This window comes from Oncorhynchus mykiss, chromosome 5, assembly GCF_013265735.2.
Source record: "Oncorhynchus mykiss isolate Arlee chromosome 5, USDA_OmykA_1.1, whole genome shotgun sequence".
NCBI lineage: Eukaryota > Metazoa > Chordata > Actinopteri > Salmoniformes > Salmonidae > Oncorhynchus > Oncorhynchus mykiss.
In genome coordinates, this window is record NC_048569.1 from 38,225,211 (window position 1) to 38,252,209 (window position 26,999).

Sequence of the window (26,999 nt, forward strand, 5' to 3'; positions counted from 1 at the left end):
TAGGGGTTTACGCTAACAAAATGTATTGATATGTGATGACCTGGGATCCATAGCATTTAGAATGTAGAATGTTGCCAGATGCAGTGACTGACCAGTGTGTCTGTTTCCTGGGCGTTAGCGAGTTTTCTGCCAGGGGATCGTCTCTCCCACGTGACCCGGCGGGGTATGATCACAGACCTGAGGGGCAGGACTGGGACTGGGCCGATGACACCCAGCCAGCAAGGTGAGACACTGCCAAGCTGTTGAGTAATCTTAGTAGCCATGTTTAGGCAGGGTTGGGGAGTAACGGATTACATGTAACCCATGTAAGGGATTACAAAAACCCGGTAACTGTAATCCGTTACCAGCCAAAATATTGTAAGCAGATTACAGATACTTTTTAAAAACTAGATGATTACTTTTAAATTCAGAAAGCCTGTTTGAGAGAGAACAAAAATCGTCAACATTTCTCTGCTTACTCAATGACATTCAAATCAGCATTGAAAAAAAGTGAAAGTTGAAGTGTGTTCCACCTGAGTCAGAGACCACTATGATGACACACCAAATGTGTTTGATGGATCGCGGTAAAAGAGCAGGAATAGGCTTTTGTAGGCTACGGTCTGAGCTGTCTTCCAATGGTGCGACTGCTGTTGGCATCCAAAGATTATCCAACTTCAATAAACGCCTGGAGTTAAGGATGACAGCAGTGGTGTAGTCTACGGTGATAAGTATATCCTTTACTATTGATATCTACATAGCGCATTGATGTGAATCACACTGCTGCTCTCTCATTTAGCTATCTGCTCCTTACGGATTGTGGTTGTTGTTGATGGCTGTTCACAAATCTAAATGTCTATTTGAACCCAATAATGGTTGAACTCAAGAAGTTTAAGCTGCCTATCAGTCATTGTTTTTGAAACCAGTGGACAGCCAGTGAAAAATGTGCTCTTACATCTGCTGCATAGTGCGGATCCCAGCCAATGGAACAAAAGTGGGGTGTTCAATCTAATTCATGCTGATGATTAAAAAAAAATTCCATAGGCTTAATGGACACATGCTCAAACTCGCACATTTATGATAGACTAAAAGGTGCAATCTGTAGTTGCTACATCCATTTTTGGATTTATAAATGTCATACACACATGCAGTCAGTCAGTACCAGTCAAAGGTTTGGACACACCTACTCATTCAAGGGATTTTCATTATTTTTACTATTTTCTACATTGTAGAATAATAGTGAAGACATCAAAACATGAAATACACATGTGGAATCATGTAGTAACAAAGTGTTTTTTATATTTCAGATTATTCAAAGTAGCTACCCTTTGCCTTGATGACAGCTTTGCATTCTCTCAATCAGCTTCACCTGGAATGCTTTTCCAACTGTCTTGAAGGAGTTCCCACATATGCTGAGCACTTGTTGGCTCCTTTTCCTTCACTCTGCTGTCCAACTCATCCCAAGCCATCTTAATTGGGTTGAGGTGGGGTGATTGTGGAGGCCAGGTATTGGTCAAATAGCTCTTACATAGCCTGGAGGTGTGTTGGGTCATTTTCCTGTTAAAAAACAAATGAGAGTCCCAAGTGAAAACCAGATGGGATGGCGTATCGCTGCAGAATGCTATGGTAGCCATGCTGGTTAAGTGTTCCTTGAATCCTAAATAAATCACAGATAGTGTCACCAGCAAAACACCATCTCACCACCTCCTCCATGCTTCACGGCGGGAACCACACATGCGGAGATCATCCATTCACCTACTCTGCATCTCACAAAGACAAGGTGGTTGGAACCAAAAATCAAAAATTTGGACTCATCAGACCAAAGGACAGATTTCCACCAGTCTAATGTCCATTGCTTGTGTTTCTTGGCCCAAGCAAGTCCTTTAGTGGTTTCTTTGCAGCAAGTCTCCTCAGAACAGTTGATGTTGAGATGTGTCTGTTACTTGAACTCTGTGAAGCATTTATTTGGGCTGCAATTTCTGAGGCTGGTAACTCTAATGAACTTAATCTGTAGCAGAGGTAACTCTGCGTCTTCCTTTCCTGTGGCGGTCCTCATGAGAGACAGTTTCATCATAACACTTAATGGTTTTTGAGACTGCACTTGAAGAAACTTTCAAAGTTCTTGAAATGTTCCTCATTGACTAACGTTCATGTCTTAACGTAATGATGGACTGTCATTTCTCTTTGCTTATTTGAGCTGTTCTTGCCATAATATGGACTTGGTCTTTTACCAAATAGGGATATCTTCTGTATACCCCCCTACTTTGTCACAACACAACTGCTTGGCTCAAACACATTTTAAGAAGGAAATAAATTCCACAAATGAACTTTAACAAGGCACACTTGTTAATTGAAATGCATTCCAGGTGACTACCTCATGAAGCTAGTTGAGAGAATGCCACGAGTGTGCAAAGCTGTCATCAAGGCAAAGGGTGGCTACTTTGAAGAATATGTTATTTGTTTAACACTTGTTTTTGTTTACTACATGATTCCACATGTTATTTCATAGTTTTGATGTCTTCACTTATTCTACAATGTAGAAAAAATAAAAACCCTGGAAAGAGCAGGTGTGTCTCACATTTTGACTGATACTGTATGTCCATTGATTCTTGAAGAATATAACTTATAAATGCCTCATGAGCCTAGTTCAAATGTCACACTCCATGAGAACCCACAATATAAGCTTGTGTTTTTCCAATGTTTGTATGGCCTCATAACATGGCTAAAACAATAATTTTGATGTCATGGACGGTCAGTCCTTGTATCCATAGTTATGTCTATTAATCTGAGAGTGGTTACATTTCTTCAAGTCCATCCCTCAGCTTTTTACCAAAACAGAGGCGGAGCGACAGTTTTGTTATTGTTTCATCTGTGGATTTGCCATTTAAACAGCTGTTTTCTCTGCAACCGCACGGCAAGCGGTGCCGGAGTGCTAAGTCTAGGACTGAAAGGCTCCTCAACAGCTTCTACCCCCAAGCCATTAGACTGCTGAACAATTCATAAAAATCGCCACCGGTCAATTTACATTGACTCCCCATCCCCTCTTATGCATTGCTGCTACTCGCTGTTTGTTTGTTACCTATGCATAGTCACTTCGCCCCCACCTACATGTACAGATTACCTCAACTAGCCTGTACCCCTGCACACTGACTTGGTACTGGTGCCCCCTGTATATAACCTTGTTATTGTTTATTGTGTTACTTTTTATTTAAACTACTTGAATAAAATATGTACCTTCTTGAACTGCACAGTTGGTTAAGGGCTTGTAAGTAAGCATTTCACGGTAAAGTCTACACTTGTATTCAGCGCATGTGGCAAATAAAGTTTGATTTGATATTATCGAGATATCAAAGTGTCACCAAAAAAAAGGTAAACAATAGGCCTATAGCAAATGCATCATATGGCATTCATTTTTCACATGTAAATAGCTCTTTTCAGTAGTGCTCAAAGCATGCCATTCCATGAGCGCAGCATTTATTTTTCAACTCAACTCAATGACCCCAATCAGTCCTCCATGACAACAACATCATAAACAACACAGTAGGGCCGGCTAATAAGTCCTTCGTTTTGGGGTTATGCTCAGGTAAAACAATTAGGCTAATCTATACTTCCATATTTCTAAGTCCTATTCTTGAAGATCAAGGGGTATAACATTTATTGGAATGACTGGAATTCTGATAGACTTTGGTTTTTAATGTAAAGATATAATTTAATTGTATTATTATTATATGTAGTAGAAAGCAATGGTTTAGAAGAAGCCTACATAGCCAACCCCTAAAGTAAAGTTTTACATCCATATATGACCAGCTATGTAAACTTTAACATTGATTTATCCTGCAATCGTTGTCGTTCAATTGGTAACATACATTTTTGTCTTCTTCTAATGCCTCTCTTAAAGGGAAAGTCATCTAAAAGTAACTGAATGTAATCAGATTCCGTTACTGAGTTTAGGTAATCCATAAATTATGTTACTGATTACAATTTTTGGACAGGTAACAGTAACGGATTACATTTAGAAATGAACCTACCCAACCCTGTGTTTAGGTAATACAGATTAATGTTATACCCTGTTTCGCCCTGTAGAGTGGAGAAGAGAAGTGATCCAGTCGTCATCTGGACGGAGAGGTGGAGGAGCAAGGGAGCAGAGAGAGACTGAAGAGAGGGAGGAGGAGGTGGTGAGCCCATGGAACCCCCCTCCAGAGATCTGCAGGTTGCTGGGGCTGGAGAACTCAGAGGGCCAGGGTGGTGTGGTGGCTAGAGCTGGGGGAGCAGGGCTGGACAGACTTGATACCCTGTCAGAGAGCACTGGCAGCATCCTCAGCAAACTGGACTGGGCTGCCATTGAAAGCATTGTGGCCTCGGAAGGGGCCATCTGATTGACTTCGAGCATCCCCATCGGCATGCAGGGACGAGGATGACTATCTTGAGGGACAAGAGGAGCAGAGGGTCACAAGGGAAGGATCACAACACAACATTAAAACCATTGATGTGCTTATACGCTGTGATATTACTTGAAAGCGTCTCAACTGTTCACGGGAGCATGTGGAGGGTAGTCAGTACTGTGTGTCTTGTCATGCATCCTCTTGGTACCAGAGAATCAGCATCATCATATTGGTACTCATGCCTTATCTTTGTATTGTATGAGTTTGTCATGTCTATTTTTGGAGATCCAGTGTGTGTATATGACATTTTTGTTTTGGGTTTTAAATACCTGCGTATGTATTTATTTTTGTGTGAACTTATAACCAGCTGATGTGGGCGGCAGGTAGCCTAGTGGTTCGAGTGTTGGACTAGAAAGGTTGCACGATCGAAGCCTGAGCTGACAAGGTAAAAATCTGTCGTTCTGCTCCTGAACAAGGCAGTTAACCCACTGTTCCTAGGCTGTCATTGAAAAGAATACGAATTTGTTCTTAACTGATCTGCCAAGTTAAATAAAGGTAAAATAAAAGAACATTGATTTCCACTCAGGAAAAAAATGAAATAGAGTTTGAATGTATCCTTTGCTTTGTGGCATAGATCAACATTTTAAAAATATATATTTTTATAAAGACTGATAGTACTAGAAAGGGTAAGTATGCCTCTTTTTTTTGTAAGATACAGAATCTGCACAAATGGTCAATGACTGGAAGTGACAATATTATCAATAGCTAGAAATGACAACTACTTTGCAGTATTGGCGCTTTTGTTGAAATATTGAAGCAGCTTCCGGGTCACAGTTCAAGTAAACTTAGAAAAAAAAAACATGGATCCTAACACAACGGGCAACGGTAAATGTTACGTTATTAACTGATTTTTTGGGGGGTCAATTTTATAACTAAGCGAATAAATGGTTGCAGGGGACAATGTTCGTAGCAAGCATGATTATTCAATATGAATGTGAGAGAAATAATCCTGTTGTTGTTGCTGCTACGTCAGCTAGCTAGCTACCAAACAAGCTAGCTAGCTAGCTGACGTTAGCTACTACAGCATCTCTGGCTACGACTATTCTTTCAATGAACAAAGCACGCTGAAATGTTTTCGTAATTAAACGGGTCCAACTGCAAAGTAGCTCAACCCAACAGAAGTTTGTATCCTCGTGCAGTTTGTAATGCGCTAGGTAGTCAAATGTATGTGTCATATGCACAGGATACACATGTACACAGACACAGTACAATGACACGGTTAATTGCAGGTTCACCTCAACAATGCGACAACAGTATAATATATGTAAAATAAAATAAGCAATAACGATCAAATAGAAATTCAATGAAAATATGGGAATAAAAATATAATACAAAGGCACTCAAACAAGAACAATAGTTGAATGTGCAATAGGGGGTATGGTTAGCAAAGTATTTACATTTAGCAATATTTTTTGCAATGTAATATAAGTAAGTGTATGTGTTTGTGCATATGTGAGCTAGCTTGTGAAATACAATAGCCACTCTGGAGTGTAGTCAGTCTATCAGTAAATTATGTATACAGTCTGTCTGATTTTTGGTTAGTTCTTGGTGTGACAATGGTAACATTAAGTATTGACAATGGTAGTGATTTCATGTTGAGAGAAAGTAGTGAATGAATGAAGCAGCTAGTGTGATTGAATCCTTTCCTTGTCTTTTAGCGTCTGACCAGAGTGATGGAGATATGGCCTCTGTCATGGGATTCTCTGGCTTTGGTAAGTGTTACTTCCATTGGCCTTCATATCAACCTGACGTCAACAACATGTTCACCAGAAATGTATTTTAATAGGTGAGTACAGCATTTTCACACCAGCGTTCCGCTCTTCACTCCAGGAAAGAAAGCTCGCACCTTTGACCTGGATGCCATCTTTGAGCAGACCCGAAGAACAGCAATCGAGAGGAGTCAACAAGTATTAGGTTAGTGACAAATAGCTACCTTCCCTTTAACTCAGTGTATGTGTGTTTTAAGTGTCTAACCTCAGCTGTGTCTCCAGAGGAGAGGCAGAAAGAGGAAACTGGGGACAGCTCCCATACAGCCAAGGCATCAAGCTCCAAACAGAGAGACAGAGCCTCTGCCCCTGCACCCAGGTAACACAAACAATCCCATCCATCCTAACTGACCAATGACTTTCATATGCTCTGAGTTATATTAACTGTGTGGGAGGGTAATTTCAAATTGAGTGTTATTACCAGTATGCAGAATTGGCTAGATTATTGAAACCCATGGGTCTCTCTTACATACTACCCAACAGGAAGAAGGAGGAGAGCAGTAGTGGCAGCACTAATAGTGACGCAGACTCTGACTCAGAGCTTATTGGCCCCCCAGTGCCCAAACAACTGACTGGTCAGGAGGATGATGAGGACTTGGTGGGGCCACCACTACCACCAGGGTACAGAGGAAGCATAGCTGACGATGAAGACGACGATGATGATGATATGGAGGATGATGAAGATGATGTAAGTCTGTTTCCACTAATGACACAAGGAAACGACTAAACATTTTACAGTATATTTGCTTGAGGCTAAAAACATCTGCTCCCATACTGTTGCTAAACCTTTACATGAGTACATACATTTCTGTCTGCAACAATAAACAATTTACATAAGCACACCAAATAGGTTCATAATTATGATCATTATACATTTCAGTCTGTAACACTGAACATTTTTTACAGTCCTGAAGCCACATATTTATTTACATGGTGTGTTCTTACTATGTTATACCACTGGAGGCCAGTACACTCTTAGCATTTCATGAGACTTGCTTTATCATTCCCTTTTACACAATAATGTATTGTGAGTCGACCCAGTGCAATCTTGGTGTACTGCTTGGGAAAGCAAGAGTTGGCTTTCTCACACCACCTCCTGATAAACCATAACAAAAAGACATCATTTTAAAGTATGTAGGCCACCGAAATGCACCGCCCAAAGACACTTGGCCAGATGGTTTTCTCCTTAAAAAAGTGTTCTCCCTCATCTCCCCCTCTTTCTCTCTGAGTAGTAAAAGTCTCTTTGCTGTGTGTATGTTATGGGTGATATAGGCCAGACACCCATCGTTCTCAGAGCAGGTGTGATTTGAGGCCGCCGTGGGGCTATGTGATGGATGGTGGCCTGTGACATGTCGGCCTCTGGTAATAACACGGCCCTCAGGCCAAACGCAGCCCTCCCATTGGGTGTAGGTGTAGCTAGTGGACCCTGCTGTGGGAGAAAACCAGCCTGTAGCATATCACAGCCCATTAAAGCTGAAATATTGTGTATGACAGAGTGCCACTCCACCTTCATCAACACATGTATGACAGGCAACTTCCTGTCCCTCTCTCTCTCAGAATCCAGTGAAGAAGATTCCAGACACTCATGAGATTACTCTGCAGCATGGCACCAAAACAGTAAGTATTTTCCAACTTTCCTCTCTATAACCCCCCCTCTATGTTTATTAACTGCGGTGTTCTATAACCTTTCCAAAGTGGATTCCAAACTGCTCATTGTTACTCATTGCACTCATGAGCCCGTTTAAATATAGCACCCATTAATTTGGATATTTCCCTCCTAGGACTCATTAACAATAGAACTGCCTGGCCTTTGTCTATCAGTACCCGCTAGAGAACGTTGCCGGGCGTCTCCTTTAGCATATGCATCAGATGCATATCAACCTGCAAGGTGCAACAAACATAAGCACCAATGCTTGATAAATAGTGCATAAACTATTATAAACATATTATTTGTTTATGGGGTAGAACAGCTTTAATATTACAGATAGATTGTAGCTTCCATCATTGTAATTGTCTGCATCATTTCCAATCCCCCATATATTTTGTTGTTGTATGTACAGTCATGGCCAAATGTTTTGAGAATGACACACATTTTAATTTTCACAAAGTCTGCTGCCTCAGGTTGTATGATGGCAAATTGCATATACTCCAGAATGTTATGAAGAGTGATCAGATGAATTGCAATTAATTGCAAAGTCCCTCTTTGCCATGCAAATGAACTGAATCCCCCAAAAACATTTCCACTGCATTTCAGCCCTGCCACAAAAGGATCAGCTGACGTCATGTCAGTGATTCTCTCGTTAACACAGGTGTGAGTGTTGACAAGGCTGGAGATCACTCTGTCATGCTGATTGAGTTTGAATAACAGACTGGAAGCTTCAAAGGAGGGTGGTGCTTGGAATCATTGTTCTTCCTCTGTCAATCATGGTTACCTGCAAGGAAACACGTGCCGTCAGCATTGCTTTGCACAAAAAGGGCTTCACAGGCAGGGATATTGCTGCCAGTAAGATTGCACCTAAATCAACCATTTATCAAATCATCAAGAACTTCAAGGAGAGCGGTTCAATTGTTGTGAAGAAGGCTTCAGGGCGCCCAAGAAAGTCCAGCAAGCGCCAGGACCGTCTCCTAAAGTTGATTCAGCTGCAGGATCGGTGCACCACCAGTACAGAGCTTGCTCAGGAATGGCAGCAGGCAGGTGTGAGTGCATCTGCACGAACAGTAAGGCAAAGACTTTTGGAGGATGGCCTGGTGTCAAGAAGGGCAGCAAAGAAGCCACTTCTCTCCAGGAAAAACATCAAGGACAGACTGATATTCTGCAAAAGGTACAGGGACTGCTGAGGACTGGGGTAAAGTAATTTTCTCTTATGAATCCCCTTTCCGATTGTTTGGGGAATCCGCAAAAAAGCTTGTCCGGAGAAGACAAGGTGAGCGCTACCATCAGTCCTGTGTCAAGCCAATGGTAAAGCATCCTGAGACCATTCATGTGTGGGGTTGCTTCTCAGCCAACGGAGTGAGCTCACTCACAATTTTGCCTAAGAACACAGCCATGAATAAAGAATGGTACCAACACATCCTCCGAGAGCAACTTCTCCCAACCATCCAGGAACAGTTTGGTGACGAACAATGCCTTTTCCAGCATGATGGAGCACCTTGCCATAAGGCAAAAGTGATAACTTCGTGGCTCAGGGAACAAAACATCGAAATTTTGGGTCCATGGCCAGGAAACTCCCTAGACCTTAATCCCATTGAGAACTTGTGGTCAATCCTCAAGAGGCGGGTGGACAGACAAAAACCCACAAATTCTGACAAACTCCAAGCATTTATTATGCAAGAATGGGCTGCCATCAGTCAGGATGTGGCCCAGAAGTTAATTGACAGCATTCCTGGGTGGATTGCAGAGGTCTTGAAAAAGAAGGTTCAACACTGCAAATATTGACTCTTTGCATCAACTTCATGTAATTGTCAATAAAAGCCGTTGACACTTATGAAATGCTTGTAATTATACTTCAGTATTCCATAGTAACATCTGACAAAAATATCTAAAGACACTGAAGCAGAAATTAATATTTGTGTCATTCTCAAAACTTTTGGCCACAACTGTACAGTAGTAGTTAAAAGTTTGGACACCCCTACTCATTCAAGGGTAACGCTCTTGGCATTCACTCAACCAGCTTCATGAGGTAGTCACCTGGAATGCATTTCAATTAACAGCTGTGCCTTGCTAAAAGTTAATATGTGGAATTTCTTTCCTTAATGAATTTGAGCCAATCAGTTGTCTTGTGACAATGTATTGGGGGGTATACAGAGATAGCCCTATTTGGTAAAATACCAAGTCCATATTATGGCAAGAACAGCTCAAATAAGCAAAGAGAAACGACAGTCCATCATTACTTTAAGACCTGAAGGATAAGTTAGAGTTAACTGCACCTCAGATTGCAGCCCAAATAAATGCTTCACAGAGTTCAATTAACAGACACATCTCAACATCAACTGTTCAGAGGAGACTGCGTGAATCAGGTCTTCATGGTCGAATTGCTCCAAAGAAACCACAACTAAAGGACACCAATAATAAGAAGAGACTTGCTTGAACCAAGAAATGCGAGCAATGGACATTAGACCGGTGGAAATCTGTCCTTTGGTCTGATGAGTCCAAATTTGAGATTTTGGTTCCAACCTCCTATCGTAGGGGAACAGATGATCTCCGCACGTGTGTTTCCCACCGTGAAGCATGGAGGAGGTGTGATGGTGTGCGGGTGCTTTGCTGGTGACACTGTCAGAGATTTATGTGGAATTCATGGCACACTTAACCAGCATGGCAACCACACAATTCTGCAGCGATATGCCATCCCATCTGGTTTGCGCTTAGTGGGATTATCATTTGTTTTTCAACAGGACAATGACCCAACACACCTGCAGGTTGTGTAAGGGCTATTTGACCAAGAAGGAGAGTGATGGAGTGCTGCATCAGATGACCTGGCCTCCACAATCACCCGACCTCAACCCAATTGAGATGGTTTGGGGTGAGTTGGATCGCAGAGTGAAAGAAAAACAGCCAACAAGTGCTTAGCATATGTAGGAAATCCTTCATGACTGTTGGAAAAGCATTCCTCATGAAGCTGTTTGAGAGAATGCCAAGAGTGTACAGAGCTGTCATGAAGGCAAAGGGTGGCTACTTTGAAGAATGTCAAATATAAAATATTTAGATTTGTTAGTTTTTTGGGTTTCTACATGATTCCACATGTGTTATTTCATAGTTTTCATGTCTTCACTATTATTCTACAATGTAGAAAATAGTAAAAATAAAGAAAAACACATGAATGAGTAGATGTTCTAAAACTTTTGACCGATATGTGTGTGTACATACATACATACATACATACATACATACATACAGTTGAAGTCGGAAGTTTACATACACTTAGGTTGGAGTCATTAAAACTAGTTTTTCAACCACTCCACACACTTCTTGTTAACAAACTATTATATAGTTTTGACAAGTCGGTTAGGACATCTACTGTGTGCATGACACAAGTAATTTTTCCAACAATTGTTTACAGTCAGATTATTTTACCTATGATTCACTGTATCACAATTCCAGTGGGTAAGATGTTTACATACACTAAGATGACTGTGCCTTTAAACAGTTTGGCAAATTCCAGAAAATTATGTCATGGCTTTAGAAGCTTCTGATAGGCTAATTGACATCATCTGAGTCAATTGGAGGTGTACCTGTGGATGTATTTCAAGGCCTACCTTCAAACTCAGTGCCTCTTTGCTTGACATCATGGGAAAATCAAAAGAAATCAGCCAAGACCTCAGGAAAAAAAATGTAGATCTCCACAAGTCTGGTTCATCCTTGGGAGCATTTTCCAAATGCCTGAAGGTACCACGCTCATCTGTACAAACAATAGTACGCAATTATAAACACTATGGGACCACGCAGCCGTCATATCGCTCAGGATGGAGACGCATTCTGTGATGAACGTACTTTGGTGCAAAAAGTGCAAATCAATCCCAGAGCAACAACAGAGGACATTGTGAGTCCTATATCGACACAACCTGAAAGGCTGCTCAGCAAAGAAGAAGCCACTGCTCCAAACTGCCATAAAAAAGCCAGACTACGGTTTGCAACTGCACATGGGGACAAAGATCATACTTTTTGAAGAAATGTCCTTGAAGAACTGTTTGGCCATAATGACCATTGTTGTGTTTGGAGGAAAAAGGGGGAGGTGTGCAAGCTGAAGAAAATCATCCCAACAGTGAATCACGGGGGTGACAGCATCATGTTGGGGGTGCTTTGCTGCAGGAGGGACTGGTGCACTTCACAAAATAGATGGCATCATGAGGATGGAAAATTAGGTGGGTATATTGAAGCAACATCTCAAGACATCAGTCAGTAAGTTAAATCTTGGTCGCAAATGGGTCTTCCAAATGGACAATTGACACCAAGCATACATCCAAAGTTGTGGCAAAACGGCTTAAGGACAACAAAGTCAAGATATTGGAGTGGCCATCACAAAGCCCTGACCTCAATCCCATAGACAATGTGTGCAGAACTGAAAAAGTGTGTGCGAGCAAAGAGGCCTACAAACCTGACTCAGTTACACCAGCTCTGTCAGGAGGAATGGCCCAAAATACACCCAGCTTATTGTGGGAAGCTTGTGGAAGGCTACCCGAACCGTTTGACCCAAGTTAAACAATTCAAAGGCAGTGCTACCAAATGCGTGTATGTAAACTTTTAGCCCTCAGGGAATGTGATGAAAGAAATAAATGCTGAAAGAAATCACTCTCAATACTATTATTCTGACATTTCACATTCTTAAAATAAAATCTTAACTTTCCTAAAACGGGGAATTTTTATTAGGATTTAATGTCAGGAATTGTGAAAAACTGAGTTGAAATGTATTTGGCTAAGGTGTATGTAAACTTCCGACTGCAACTGTATATATATATATATTATAAAGGATTAATTTCATGAATAATTATTTGTGGAAATAGATCAAAACACTAAAAAAACACACTAGTCATTTGTTTTGACTCAAGAATATGTTTTGTATATTTCTACAATGATCTTAGACTTAGACCAGTCACACGGACACATGCACACATACACACAAACAATCACACGCACGCAATCACACGCGCACACACACAGACACACACACAAATCCATTTGATCAACTTTATTTGTAGATTTGATTGGTAATAGAGTAATTAATTAATAGTATAATGAATTAGTATAGTATAATGAAATAGTATAATTCATGAAAATATTATAATTAAATAGTATAATTAGTATTTCTAGTAGTCAGCCAGGTTAAATTATTTGCTGTATTCCTAAACAAAAGTGTCAGTGCATGAACAATTGTAAAGGATGAATTGCATAAATTAACAGCATATTAGATTTTTAAGTTTATTATGTTACTCGTTTTTGCACAGTAGCCAGAGAAGTGCTGCTGCGAGTGTGGTCATGTGATGAATACATGTACAGCACTGATATTCTTGGAAATAGAGCTGTACTTCTTGAATTATGAGAGTTATTTGACAAAGTTAAGTGTAATATAAATGCCAGAATATCTTCTTTCAGATACTATATAGAAATCAAAGTGTTTTACCTGCATGTGACTCTGAAGGACAATTCAATAAAGTGATGATCCTTTCCCTGCCTCTGTAAATTACAAGATGCGCCCATCTCTTCATGTTCAATTTGACAACTGATAGGCCTAATGTTGTCACTCATCAGAATATTGAAAAATGTAATCCTGTCTATAGATGAACTCTTATGTGTGAAATTTGGGTACAGTGTGTAGTTTCGATGGCCGGCTGTGCAGGCTGACTGGCGTCGTTTGTTTCCCACTCATGAAGTTAGATAGAGTAAAGGATATGTTTTGTATTATTCTAAAGGCCTACTGCAACACAGCATGTTTTCATTTCCCTTACAGTACATTTGATTAGTAATAGAGTTGAGGTAAATAAAACAGTCCCGTAACAGCTTCTTTTTACAAAGTCAAATGTCAAAGAGAATGGTATCAACTCACAAGGCGCACGGTCAAATTATTAACATGAGCTCCGACGCTGATAAATAGGCATTACACTATTTTTTCACAATTAAATCAACCTCGTCACCCTCCTTAACATTTAGTTGGGCCTAATTTAAATTCAATTGTGTAGCGCCTGGCTGGGTACCAACATCCTACAGCACATTGTCTTGCGGGTTAAGTTAGGAATAGGTGTGAAAAAAACGGAGTAAAAGGCACTACGTACCTCCTCTGTGGTTTTAAAATTCTGACAAATGAGCTTGTGTAAAATACAAACATTTAGAATAAGTCAGGGAAGCAGCAGGACAAAGCTTTTTTGGGGGATTGATTTCTTTAATTTACTAAATCAAATGTCAGTGGCCGTTGGCCTATGGCGGTTCTAGCGTTTTAAGGCTAGGCAATGCACATCCAGACAAACTACTGGGACCCTCAGCCAAGATTGTGTCCATTGTGCACTAAGCTGGCTGGTTAGGTGGTGTGCTGTTAACCCAGTAGCAACTAGGTGTTAGTTAAGTGGTTAAGGTCCCTGGCAGGTGAAAGTAACCTCTGTTTGCTCCCTCCCTCCTCAGGTGTCGGCCTTGGCATTGGACCCCTCTGGAGCCCGTCTGGTCACCGGGGGATACGACTTTGACGTGCGCTTCTGGGACTTTGCTGGGATGGATGCAGCTCTGAATTCCTTCAGAACAATACAGCCCTGCGAATGGTGTGTCCACCACCTAGACTAGAACATACGCATGCCTATCAAACGGAGTGCATTGGGAGCGTAACCCATTAGGCCGTCCACCCATGCAGCCAGAGCCATCAATAAACGAGGGATATTGGCCAAATGAGCCATTTTTACCTTAAAAAAGAAGCTTATAACAATTGACAAAAACACTATGCAAAACTTTACAGCCAGTTGTCTTATTGGTTTTTACTTTCCTTAAACAATAGTTGTCCACATCACGGTTCAGCTGTCAGAGATTTTAGTGATAAATGCATCAGGGCATTGCATGCATACACCTATAGGCTTAGGAATCCACTGTATGATATTAATATATATGAAGAAAGAGAAACGTAGGCCTAGCCCCAGAGATAGATGTGCCGGCGGCATGCCCGACACCGACATGCATTTCTTTATCCTTGCCAGATAGGCTACTGCGTCTGCTATACAGATATAGGTGTACAGAAGGAGGCTAATTCATGAATTTTGTTATCCAAATATTTTTTCTTTATTAAGATAAGCATTATATTGGTAGATAATAGGAGTAACTCTGGTCGCAATTGCAGCAATTACTAAGAAAGGCTGGTGCCTACCGTAACCAACAAATGATAACAATAGGCTAACAATATTAATTTTACAACAAGCCTACTTAAACCTTAAACTAAATATGCGGCACACAATTATAAAGACAGATCAAACTTCACTTAGCCAACCAAAATGTCTCAACAGAATGAAACAAAACACATTCGGCATTCTTAAGGAGCTGGTTTAGACCAATAAATAGGCCTACAATAATAACAATGATACACAATAATGATATTTTGTTTACATTTTTCATATAAAAAATACGTTTTAAAAAAATAGCATCCTACCTGAATAGCGAGTTGCACAGTTGCCTACGTTCTTCTCATATTTGTCCACTACAATAGTAAAACGTATCCCCTTGTAGGCTTTTCACTGTGGGGGGAATTCAGACCCGAGTTAACCAAACGTACATGGAACATAATTCCCTTTCTATGCTCTTTTCTCTCTGTTCTGACCTTGAATTTAAGCATGAGAATAGCAAGCTATTCACCAGCTATTTGTTTGGGGTGGAGATGGAATAAATGAAGGTGTGGTGGTGTCTACAGATATGCCATATTCTGACCTTGACTTAATTCCAACACCTTTACACGCGAGGAAACCATGAGTAAAGCCTAGTGAACCTACCGGTTCCAAGTGGAAAAAACATGGACTGAATTTTTGTAGATAGAAATAAACACCATTCTCCATGCACTTTAATTTACACTGAGTTGCACCCCCTTTTGCCCTCAGAACAGCCTCAAATCATCGGGGCATGGACTCTACATGGTATTAAGCATTCCACAGGTATGCTGGCCCATGTTGATTCCAATGCTTCCCACAGTTGTGTCAAGTTGGCTAGATGTCATTTGGGTGGTGGACCATTCTTGATGCACAGGGGAAACTGCTGAGTGTGAAAAAACCCTGCAGCGTTGCAGTACTTGACACACTGGCACCTACTACCATACCCTGTTCAAAGGCACTTGAATCTTTTGTCTTGCCCATTCACCCTCTGACTGGCACAAATATACAATCCATGTCTCAATTGTCTTGAGGCTTAAAAATCCTTCTTTAACCTGTCTCTGCCCATTCATCTACGCTGATTGAAGTGGATTTAACAGGTGACATCAATAAGGGATCATAGCATTCACCTGTGAGGCACACCTGAGTGAGCATGCATTTAAATAATTAGCATTTATTTATTTATTTATTTTACCGGGCTGATGGTGCCTGCATCTTATGGTCAGTCTCAGCAGAGGGAGAGAGCAGCAGACTCAAGGTCAGTCTCTCAACATCCCTCCGCTCTCCCTTTCCTCCACTGACACTGACCAAAAAGGGACATCGTCTTCCAACTGGCGGCAAAACTCGAGTCGCACCACATTATTTCTGCCTCATGCACAAATTCATGTTGTTACTCCAATGAACAAAGGAAGTGAAATATTCCCTGATATTAAAAAAGACCCAAGCCTCTAATATTAACAACGCAAGCCTATAGAAACACTTTCCTACTCATTCATTACTGCTGCAGCGATACAAAGTGTTGACAGTGCTGAGTAAGAACTTCAACATAAACACAGCTCTTTGCTGTATTCATTGACAGTCTTCTCTAGTCATGGTTTTAAATGTTATGAAATCTCACAGAATCAACTTTGCTGTAGCTTTGTACCTTCAGACACATGAAATGGTTCAAAATGACAACAGTTGCCTTCCCGGCGCGCAGGGCAGCTGAATCGGGTACACTTACGGCCAACAGCCCAAGACGGGGAAAACAAATAATTTTATTTTTTTATTTTTACAGAAAAGTTTGCAAATCTACCAGGAATACCTTTGAGATCGACCAGTTCAATCTCGTGCATTTCTCTGTGGGCTGATATTTATTCTGCGGGACAGTCCCGGGGGAGCTGCGCGTGGCAGTCTCGGGCTAATGTTTTTTACATGTATAACTTGATAAGAACTATTGATAAATGAGTAATCTGTTTGGATACGGGAATTGTAAATATAAATTACACTTTTAAATCTATTTTATCTTATAATCGCTGGAGACAAACGTGAAACCACTCATATGGCAGCAACCTGAAGCAAATCAACTTAAAGTAAAGTTTTACATTTAAATTGTACAGCATTTTAACTTGCACTGATGGCCACTGTTAATTATAGGCTACCCAGACGTCCTCTGTTTCCTATTTGTATCATGTTAAGTATTAGCCTCTATCAGTATCGACTGTCAATATGCCTAATAACCACATATATTCAACTGCCAATTTACTGTTAGTTCTATTCAGTTGCTATAGCCTACATCATTCCATTTAATGACATGTTTCGATTACCTTCGTTTGCTTCCTCTGTAAACGGCGTCACGGCCGTGTGGTTGTTGCTGAGGATCATTAGTAACAAAACATGTAGGGTGATTAAATGGTTATGTAGCGGAGAGCAGACCAAGTCGTAACAGTTTGAACCCGACGCATGGTGCAATAATTAATTGGCCGTGTCATCACACAGTTCCGTGGTTAGTGCAGGCAATAGACATGGATGTTGCCTACTATTGTACGCTATTCTCCCTATTATATTTCTGTGTACACTAATCTTCCAACATTACCATGGGTCGAAGAGCTGAATGTGGCAATTTACCATATTTCGGTCCTTATTATTAGGTATGCTATTAGCAATAAGCATTACCACCTGTAGCCCAACTGATGCAGCATAGGCTGAAGCATGGGGTTGTCTGTCTGGGTTTACCCTGTTGGGCCAATCATTAGTTAGATCCCAAATGTCATCTTTTAACTAGTTACCATCCTATTGACAAATTTTATGTCCCAAACATCTTGCATAAACACTGTGAATATAATGTAAGCCTATATGTTTAGGTGACTTGGGGTAAACCTCCACCCGGGGCAACACGTTCCCTGTTTGTACTTCTCCAAGAAACCACTTCATAGGGTGGCGTTTTAAATCAAAGTTACTCTACAATTGACCTGTTAGTTAGCCCCACTCTCCCCTATGCACTCACAGGGATTTGCAGAGGTGTATGGTGCTTAACCATGACACTGCAGTTAGAGCATATTTAGGAGTTGACAAATAAATGAAGTAGGAATGGAAAGCTGGAATCGCCTTTTTAACAAAGGCCATTTAAACGGTTATTTTCCCCACAATTAGAGGAACAAGCCGACTATGTAAATAGATCAACTATTCTACTATGGGTTGTCTGATTTGTGGCCTGTTCTAGCGTGTTCAAAGTGCGCCACGACAGTTAAATGACTGCAGCGGAAACACTTCCAATATCCCATCGATCGAACTTTCAGGATGAATCAAACCACTGTATTTTTTTATTCACCAATATATTTAGTGTGTAAAGGCTCTCTAAGCCTCTTTTTATGGTTCATAAATACTTTCCCAACCCTAAATAATCGACAAGATCAGAGTATTTTTAAGTCTACCAACTGGTGCTGAAACGGAGACGAATATGAATGTAATTTAGATGGCTTTATTTAATTTATCGGCTTTTAATTAATTTTATTGGCCAAAAAACGCCAATTACCAGCTAAGGAAACCCTGCTATCAAAATGCTCATACACATGCACAAACATGTTGTTGTGTTGCTTCAGCGCACCTCATGTTAACTGTACTACCTCATGTCAGAGGAATGGATCTTCTCCCTTTAATTAAATGGACCTAACCTAAATACTGTATGCTCGGATGCAGATGAGAGGAAGAGCTTGTGTATGTGTTTGTGTACATGTGTATCACTGTGTGTATTTAATGTTTGTTTCGTGGAACCCATCAACGAATACATTCTCTCAGGGGTTTTGAGAACCAATGGGCTGAGCTGGAGCGGGCTTTCCCTGAATCTTATTAGCCGAACTCCACGCCACATTTAGCCTGATTATTTGTTATATCTGGAGTACTTCTCCTGTCCTATTCGGTGTCCTGTGTGAATCTAAGTGTGCGTTCTCTAATTCTCTCCTTCTCTCTTTCTCTCTCTCGGAGGACCTGAGCCCTAGGACCATGCCCCAGGACTACCTGACATGATGACTCCTTGCTGTCCCCAGTCCACCTGGCTGTGCTGCTGCTCCAGTTTCAACTGTTCTGCCTTATTATTATTCGACCATGCTGATCATTTATGAACATTTGAACATCTTGGCCATGTTCTGTTATAATCTCCACCCGGCACAGCCAGAAGAGGACTGGCCATCCCACATATGCTCTCTCTAATTCTCTCTTTCTTTCTCTCTCTCGGAGGACCTGAGCCCTAGGACCATGCCCCAGGAATACCTGACATGATGACTCCTTGCTGTCCCCAGTCCACCTGACTGTGCTGCTGCTCCAGTTTCAACTATTCTGCCTTATTATTATTCGACCATGCTGGTCATTTATGAACATTTGAACATCTTGACCATGTTTTGTTATAATCTCCACCCGGCACAGCCAGAAGAGGACTGGCCACCCCACATAGCCTGGTTCCTCTCTAGGTTTCTTCCTAGGTTTTGGCCTTTCTAGGGAGTTTTTCCTAGCCACCGTGCTTCTTCACCTGCATTGCTTGCTGTTTGGGGTTTTAGGCTGGGTTTCTGTACAGCACTTTGAGATATCAGCTGATGTACGAAGGGCTATATAAAAAATAAAATTTGATTACAGAGCCGTCCAATAGTCTCTGCGGTCACTGACACACTAGGCCGTATTTGGAGAGCCGTGTGAAGCCCACTGTTTCTCCATCGCTAGAGTTAAAAACGAGGGGTTATTTCCACTTAATGAGGAACCTTGATTCTTTCAGTGTTGTTGACTCTTCCTCTGAAGGAAATGTAGTGATGGCTGTCTGTGGTCCAGACCCTGGAGGTAGGAACAGAGATGTTAACCCAGTTTTATTTCACTATGGTCCCACTCCCTAAGCGTTCGGCTCCCCGCACGAAACCTGGCTGGCCCCTCTACCCCCTGCTGGGTTAATGCAGTTTGATATTGACCTGAATTGCTATCTGCACTTTGGGAGAGTGGTTATGTGTGTGTTTGCGTGACACGTGTGGTGTGCGCGGAGTAGGAGGTAACAGTTCAGCGCATAGATTGGTATTGTGAATGGGTTGCTGGTGTAGCTAAATCCCAATCTTTGGGCTCATATTTGAAAATCTCCACTCCTTTTCTTGCTGTAAAGAAGCAACCCAACTATGTGTAGTGCAGCCAAGGTTAGCTTCGGTGTGTGTTACATTCTTCTGTCCCAGTCTAACAGACTGTTCATTGTGTCTGAGGGACAAGACAGAGAGAGGCCCAGACCTAGACATATCCACTGTTGTTCTGTCTGGTCCAAATCAACTGTTTCCGCTAACTCTCTGTGATGTCTGTTGTCACGGTTCCTATGGTAACAGGTTTTAGTCTAACACTGCTTCGGGATTTAAAGCTGTTATATGACATCGCTGTAGCTCTGATGCCGTACACTTTCAGACCTAGCAGATGTCTCTCACCAATTCAACAGAAACTCCCACAAAGACACTTACCGCACGCATCCATGGGAATGATAAGTAAAAAAGCTTTGCCTTTCTCATCCTCTCCCATTGTGTCCCCTCTCAGCCACCAGATCAGGTCCCTGCAATACAGCATCACTGGTGACGTCATCCTGGTGGTCTCTGGGAATGCCCAGGCCAAGGTGTTGGACCGCGACGGGTTCCCGGTCATGGAGTGTCCCAAGGGAGACCAGTACATCGTGGACATGGCTAACACCAAGGTACACACTCATCCACCACCTACTCTCTGATATGTGCTTCCTCTGTTACTGAGAAGGGAAGAGATATAGCCATCGGACACTATGGCCTTCCAGCCCCCCTGTCGGTGGCCACTCAAACAAGCATTCGGGCCTGGGCCTTAGCTTTGTGTCAGGGATGACCCCTGCACTGTATGTTCTGCAGCTGCAGGTTAGTTTGTGTATGGGAGTAATGATGTGTACTGTACTTCCAGCTGGGAACAGTCAGAGTGGAGTAGGAGAGGGTCACGATGACATTCACAACTAGATCATGCCGTGGTGACCGACCACTGACCAAGGTCGCGTTCGTTCAATGCGTCTTGGGTGAACAGTTTTTGCTGTCGAAAAGGCCGTTGCTGATTGTCCATTCGCAGAGCATGTTCTGCATGGTGGCTGAGACACCTGTGAGAATGATGTGATAGAGATGACTTCCCCAGTAGGATAACTATTGTAGGGTGTTGCTCTGTCTCTCTACATTCCTGTGGATCCAATGCTCCATTGGGGCTGTTGCTGGCAGCAGGGTTTTGGGTAGTGAAGCTCTGCAGCTCTGCTGAAGGTGACCCAGCAAATGTAGTCCAAAACTAATTATCTCACATCCCTACATCACACACACACACACACACACACACACACACACACACACACACACACACACACACACACACACACACACACACACACACACACACACACACACACACACACACACACACACACACACACACACACACACACACACACACACACACACACACTAGTCTCTCTCTTTCTCCCTCACTCTCTTCTGCTCTCTGTCTCTTGCACAGCACCCACCCATATGCCCTCTCACACACTCACTCACTCTCTCTCACTCACTCACTCAGTCACTCAGTCACTCACTCAGTCACTCAGTCACTCACACACACACACACACACTAGTCTCTCTCTTTCTCCCTCACTCTCTTCTGCTCTCTGTCTCTTGCACAGCACCCACCCATATGCTCTCTCACACACTCACTCACTCACTCACTCACTCACTCTCTCTCTCTCTCACTCACTCACTCACTCACTCACACACACACACACACACACACACACACACACACACACACACACACACACACACACACACACAGTGTGTGAGAGAGGGCTGGGAATTATCATGATACTTTGGTTAGCGATATGATATGCATTGCAATTTTCACGATTCTATATGTATTGCGATTCGATACTGTGATTTTATGGCAATTCGATGTTCTAAACATACTGCTCATCATGTCTGCTGCAGAGGGACAAGAGAGCCATGATAAAAATAAATAAAAAAAATAAATGTGTGTTTCACTCCAATTTTGTGGTGTCCAGTTGGTAGTTACAGTCTCATCGCTGCAACTCCCATACGGACTCGGGAGAGGCAAAGGTTGAGTGTCATGCGTCCCCCAAAACACGACCCGCCATGCTGCACTGCTGCTTGACACACTGCTCGCTTAACCCGGAAGCCAGCCGCACAAATGTGTCGGAGGAAACGCCGTACACCTGTCGACCGTGTCAGCATGCATGTGCCCGGCCCGCCCCGCCACAGGAGTCGCTAGAGCAAGTCAACAAATTGGATGCGGTCTATCACACTGCCATCCGTTTTGTCACCAAAGCCCCATATACTACCCACCACTGCGACCTGTGCGCTCTCGTTGGCTGGCCCTCGCTTCATACTCATCGCCAAACCCACTGGCTTCAGGTCATCTACAAGTCTCTGATAGGTAAGGCCCCGCCTTATCTCAGCTCACTGGTCAACATAGCACTCCAGCAGGTATATCTCTCTAGTCACCCCCAAAGCCAATTCTTCCTTTGGCCGCCTTTCCTTCCAGTTCTCTGCTGCCAATGTCTGGAATGAATTGCAAAAATCACTGAAGCTGGAGACTCTTACCTCCCTCACTAGCTTTAAGCACCAGCTGTCAGAGCAGCTCACAGATCACTGCACCTGTACATAGCCCATTTGTAAATAACTTGTCCAACTACCTCATCCCCATACTGTTATTTATTTATTTATCTTTCTCCTTTGCACCCCTGTATCTCTACTTGCACATTCATCTTCTGCACATCAATCACTCTAGTGTCTATTTGGTATATTGTAATTACTTCACCACCATGGCCTATTCATTGCCTTACCTCCCTTTCTTACCTCATTTGCACACACTGTATATAGATTTTCTTCAACTGTATTATTGACTATATGTTTTGTTTATCCCATGTGTGTCAGTCTGGTTCTAATCAGGCATTGGCAGTTGGCTGTCCTCTCCTGTTCTGTTGGGGAGGAGGGGAATCAGAGGTGCATAGCAACGGTAGTTCCTCCAGTCCAATTAAAAGACTGTGAACGACCGGAGCTGTTTGTTTTGATGCCTTTTGCCAGAACGTGGAATTAATTCAGTCATTTACAAAACCATATAAGCGCTAAACATACAACACCATTTGTGGACTGTACCCTAAGCATTACAAGTATAGGTTGAAATACTTTTTTGTTCTCCATCTGTGAAAATTCAACGTAGTCCTTGTATTTTACAGTATGGGGAGATATAGCATTTAAATGCTATAAATGAGAGAGAATGACGGTTTGATAAGTCGTGGTAAAGGGGAACATAGTACTGTGGAAGCCGGGCCGTGTCCAGTCCCATGGTTAAAGGGCTAACAGGCAGGCCTCTCCAAAATTCACACACTGATGTCATTTTGCTCAACTCCTGTCCTTTCTGTCAGGTTGAGATATGTCATGTCTGAACTCTCGGCTGCACGTCGGAGAAATCCCCTGCCCTCTCGGTGCAAGAGGGCCTCTCTCTGGGCAGTCGCTCTTTGAAGATGTTATTTGTTATGGCTATTTCTGTGAGTGCTTTTTTTACCAGAGCAGAACCCTGCTGGAGGTCACAGTCCTATGAGCTCTCAGTTTTGAGGCAGAGGGAGCTCCACTGGGCCTGGCTGGCTCTGGTGTTTAGGGGTCAGTGGCTCAGTGTCAGGGGGGTTCTCCTTCCCTGTAGGTCCATCTCTTTTCTCTGGAGAAGGACCAAGGGCTAACTAGGAGCAGTGAGATCAGGCTGCTATGCACGACGTGCCACTCCGTAAAATAGATGTTTGGTCGTTGCTTGTTGAAATCCAGATTCCTCAGTGCTGATTGGGTCAAATTATAGCCATTTAACTACCTTTCTGTCTTTTTATTTCAGGGTCACACTGCCATGCTGAACAGCGGCTGTTGGCACCCCAAGATTAAGGACGAGTTTATGACCTGCTCCAACGACGGGTGAGTTGTATGTGCGTGTGCGTTTCTCTGTGCCGGTGAATCTGAGGTTCACAGGGACAGACAAACGCACTGTTATAAGCTGGTAGTGGTGGAAAAGTACTCATTTGTCATACTTGAGTAAAGATACAGTGGGGCAAAAAAGTATTTAGTCAGCCACCAATTGTGCAAGTTCTCCCACTTAAAAAGATGAGAGGCCTGTAATTTTCATCATAGGTTGAGAAGAAAAAAATCCAGAAAATCACATTGTAGGATTTTTTATGAATTCATTTGCAAATGATGGTGGAAAATAAGTATTTGGTCAATAACAAAAGTTTATCTCAATACTTTGTTATATACCCTTTGTTGGCAATGATATAGGTCAAACGTTTTCTGTAAGTCTTCACAAGGTTTTCACACACTGTTGCTGATATTTTGGCCCATTCCTCCATGCAGATCTCCTCTAGAGCAGTGATGTTTTGGGGCTGTTGCTGGGCAACACGGACTTTCAACTCCCTCCAAAGATTTTCTATGGGGTTGAGATCTGGAAACTGGCTAGGCCACTCCAGGACCTTGAAATGCTTCTTACGAAGCCACTTCTTCGTTGCCCGGGCGGTGTGTTTGGGATCATTGTCATGCTGAAAGATCCAGCCACATTTAATCTTCAATGCCCTTGCTGATGGAAGGAGGTTTTCACTCAAAATCTCACGATACATGGCCCCATTCATTCTTTCCTTTACACGGATCAGTCGTCCTGGTCCCTTTGCAGAAAAACAGCCCCAAGCATGATGTTTCCACCCCCATGCTTCACAGTAGGTATGGTGTTCTTTGGATGCAACTCAGCATTCTTTGTCCTCCAAACATGAAGGGTTGAGTTTTTACCAAAAAGTTCTATTTTGGTTTCATCTGACCATATGACATTCTCCCAATCTTCTTCTGGATCATGCAAATGCTCTCTAGCAAACTTCAGACGGGCCTGGACATGTACTGGCTTAAGCAGGGGGACACGTCTGGCATTGCAGGATTTGAGTCCCTGGCGGCGTAGTGTGTTACTGATGGCTTTGTTAATTTGGTCCCAGCTCTCTGCAGGTCATTCACTAGGTACCCCCGTGTGGTTCTGGGATTTTTGCTCACCTTTCTTGTGATCATTTTGACCCCACGGGGTGAGATCTTGCGTGGAGCCCCAGATCGAGGGAGATTATCGGTGGTCTTGTATGTCTTCCATTTCCTAATAATTGCTCCCACAGTTGATTTCTTCAAACCAAGCTGCTTACCTATTGCAGATTCAGTCTTCACAGCCTGGTGCAGGTCTACAATTTTGTTTCTGGTGTCCTTTGACAGCTCTTTGGTCTTGGCCATAGTGGAGTTTGGAGTGTGACTGTTTGAGGTTGTGGACAGGTGTCTTTTATACTGATAACAAGTTCAAACAGGTGCCATTAATACAGGTAACGAGTGGAGGACAGAGGAGCCTCTTAAAGAAGAAGTTACAGGTCTGTGAGAGCCAGAAATCTTGCTTGTTTGTAGGTGACCAAATACTTATTTTCCACCATAATTTGCAAATAAATTAATTAAAAATCCTACAATGTGATTTTCTGGATTTCTTTTCTAATTTTGTCTGTCATAGTTGAAGTGTACCTATGATGAAAATTACAGGCCTCTCTCATCTTTTTAAGTGGGAGAACTTGCACAATTGGTGGCTGACTAAATACTTTTTTGCCCCACTGTACCTTAATAGAAAATGACTCAAGTAAAAGTCACTTGAGTAAAAGTTGGTTTTAAATATACTTAAGTATCAAAAGTAAATGGAATTGCTAAAATGTACTTTAAGTATCAGAAGTATAAAAAAAAATCTAATTCCTTATATTAAGTAAACCAGACTGCACCAATTTATATTTTAAATGTTTTTTTAAAATTGTTAGATAGCCAGGGGCATACTCCAACACTCAGACATCATTTACATATGAAGGATTTGTGTTTAGTGAGTCCGCCAGATCAGAGGCAGTAGGAATGACCAGGGATGTTCTCTTGATAAGTGTGTGAATTGGACCATTTTCTTGTCAAAATGTAACGAGTACTTTTGGGTGTCAGGGAAAATGTATGGAGTAAAAAGTACATTCTTTTCTTTAGGAATATAGTGAAGTAAAAGTTGCCAAAAATATAAATAGTAAAGTACATATACACCCCCAAAACTACTTAAGTAGTACTTTAAAGTATTTTTACTTAAGTACTTTACACCATTGCAAGCTGGCTAACACCCAGTACTCAACCCTGCCCTATGTACATTGTCATTGAAAACTGGTCACTTTAATAATGTTTGCATACTGTTTTACCCACTTCATATGTATAACTGTATTCTAGTCAAGGCTCATCGTATATATCTACTGCTGTACACACCTTTTCTATTCATATACTGTCCAAAATGTCAATACACACCATAATATACATGCAGTATATATTTATATTCCGTACTCTGACATCGCTCGTTCTATTTCAGTATTTCTTAATTCCTTTATTTACATTTTTGGGGTTGCATGTATTGTTTGGTATTGTTAGTTATTACTGCACTGGTAATAAGAGGCTCGGGCCAACTCTCTTCTCTGTATACATCAATGATGTCGCTCTTGCTGCTGGTGATTCTCTGATCCACCTCTACGCAGATGACACCATTCTGTATACTTCTGGTCCTTCTTTGGACACTGTGTTAACTAACCTCCAGACGAGCTTCAATGCCATACAACTCTCCTTCCATGGCCTCCAACTGCTCTTAAATGCAAGTAAAACTAAATGCATGCTCTTCAACCGATCGCTGCCCGCACCTGCCCGCCCGTCCAGCATCACTACTCTAGATGCTTCTGACAACTACAAATATCTAGGTGTCTGGTTAGACTGTAAACTCTCCTTCCAGACTCACATTAAGCATCTCCAATCCAAAATTAAATCTAGAATTGTCTTCCTATTTCGCAACAAAGCATCCTTCACTCATGCTGCCAAACATACCCTCGTAAAACGGAATATCCTACCGATCCTTGACTTCTGCGATGTCATTTACAAAATATCCT

General features: G+C 42.0%; 2 protein-coding genes across 4 annotated transcripts in view; both read left to right on the forward strand.

Moving 5' to 3' along the window:
* The window catches only part of cplane1 (ciliogenesis and planar polarity effector 1), a 29,654-nt gene extending 24,697 nt beyond the window's left edge, over nt 1-4,957 (forward strand). For all 3 annotated transcript variants that reach the window (XM_036977440.1, XM_036977441.1, XM_036977442.1), the window contains 2 exons: nt 119-223; nt 4,060-4,957. In XM_036977440.1, coding sequence (XP_036833335.1) covers nt 119-223; nt 4,060-4,352 — 398 coding nt within the window. In that variant the 3' untranslated portion in view covers nt 4,353-4,957. The remainder of the gene's footprint in view (nt 1-118; nt 224-4,059) is intronic.
* A 117-nt stretch (nt 4,958-5,074) lies between these two features.
* Nucleotides 5,075-26,999, forward strand: part of LOC110523763 (WD repeat-containing protein 70) — an 86,006-nt gene continuing 64,081 nt past the window's right edge. Inside the window, exons 1-9 of the mRNA XM_021602756.2 lie at nt 5,075-5,243; nt 6,077-6,130; nt 6,249-6,332; nt 6,410-6,503; nt 6,668-6,872; nt 7,742-7,801; nt 14,292-14,425; nt 20,537-20,690; nt 23,888-23,964. Of these exons, the coding sequence (XP_021458431.2) occupies nt 5,219-5,243; nt 6,077-6,130; nt 6,249-6,332; nt 6,410-6,503; nt 6,668-6,872; nt 7,742-7,801; nt 14,292-14,425; nt 20,537-20,690; nt 23,888-23,964 (887 nt within the window). The 5' untranslated portion in view covers nt 5,075-5,218. The remainder of the gene's footprint in view (nt 5,244-6,076; nt 6,131-6,248; nt 6,333-6,409; nt 6,504-6,667; nt 6,873-7,741; nt 7,802-14,291; nt 14,426-20,536; nt 20,691-23,887; nt 23,965-26,999) is intronic.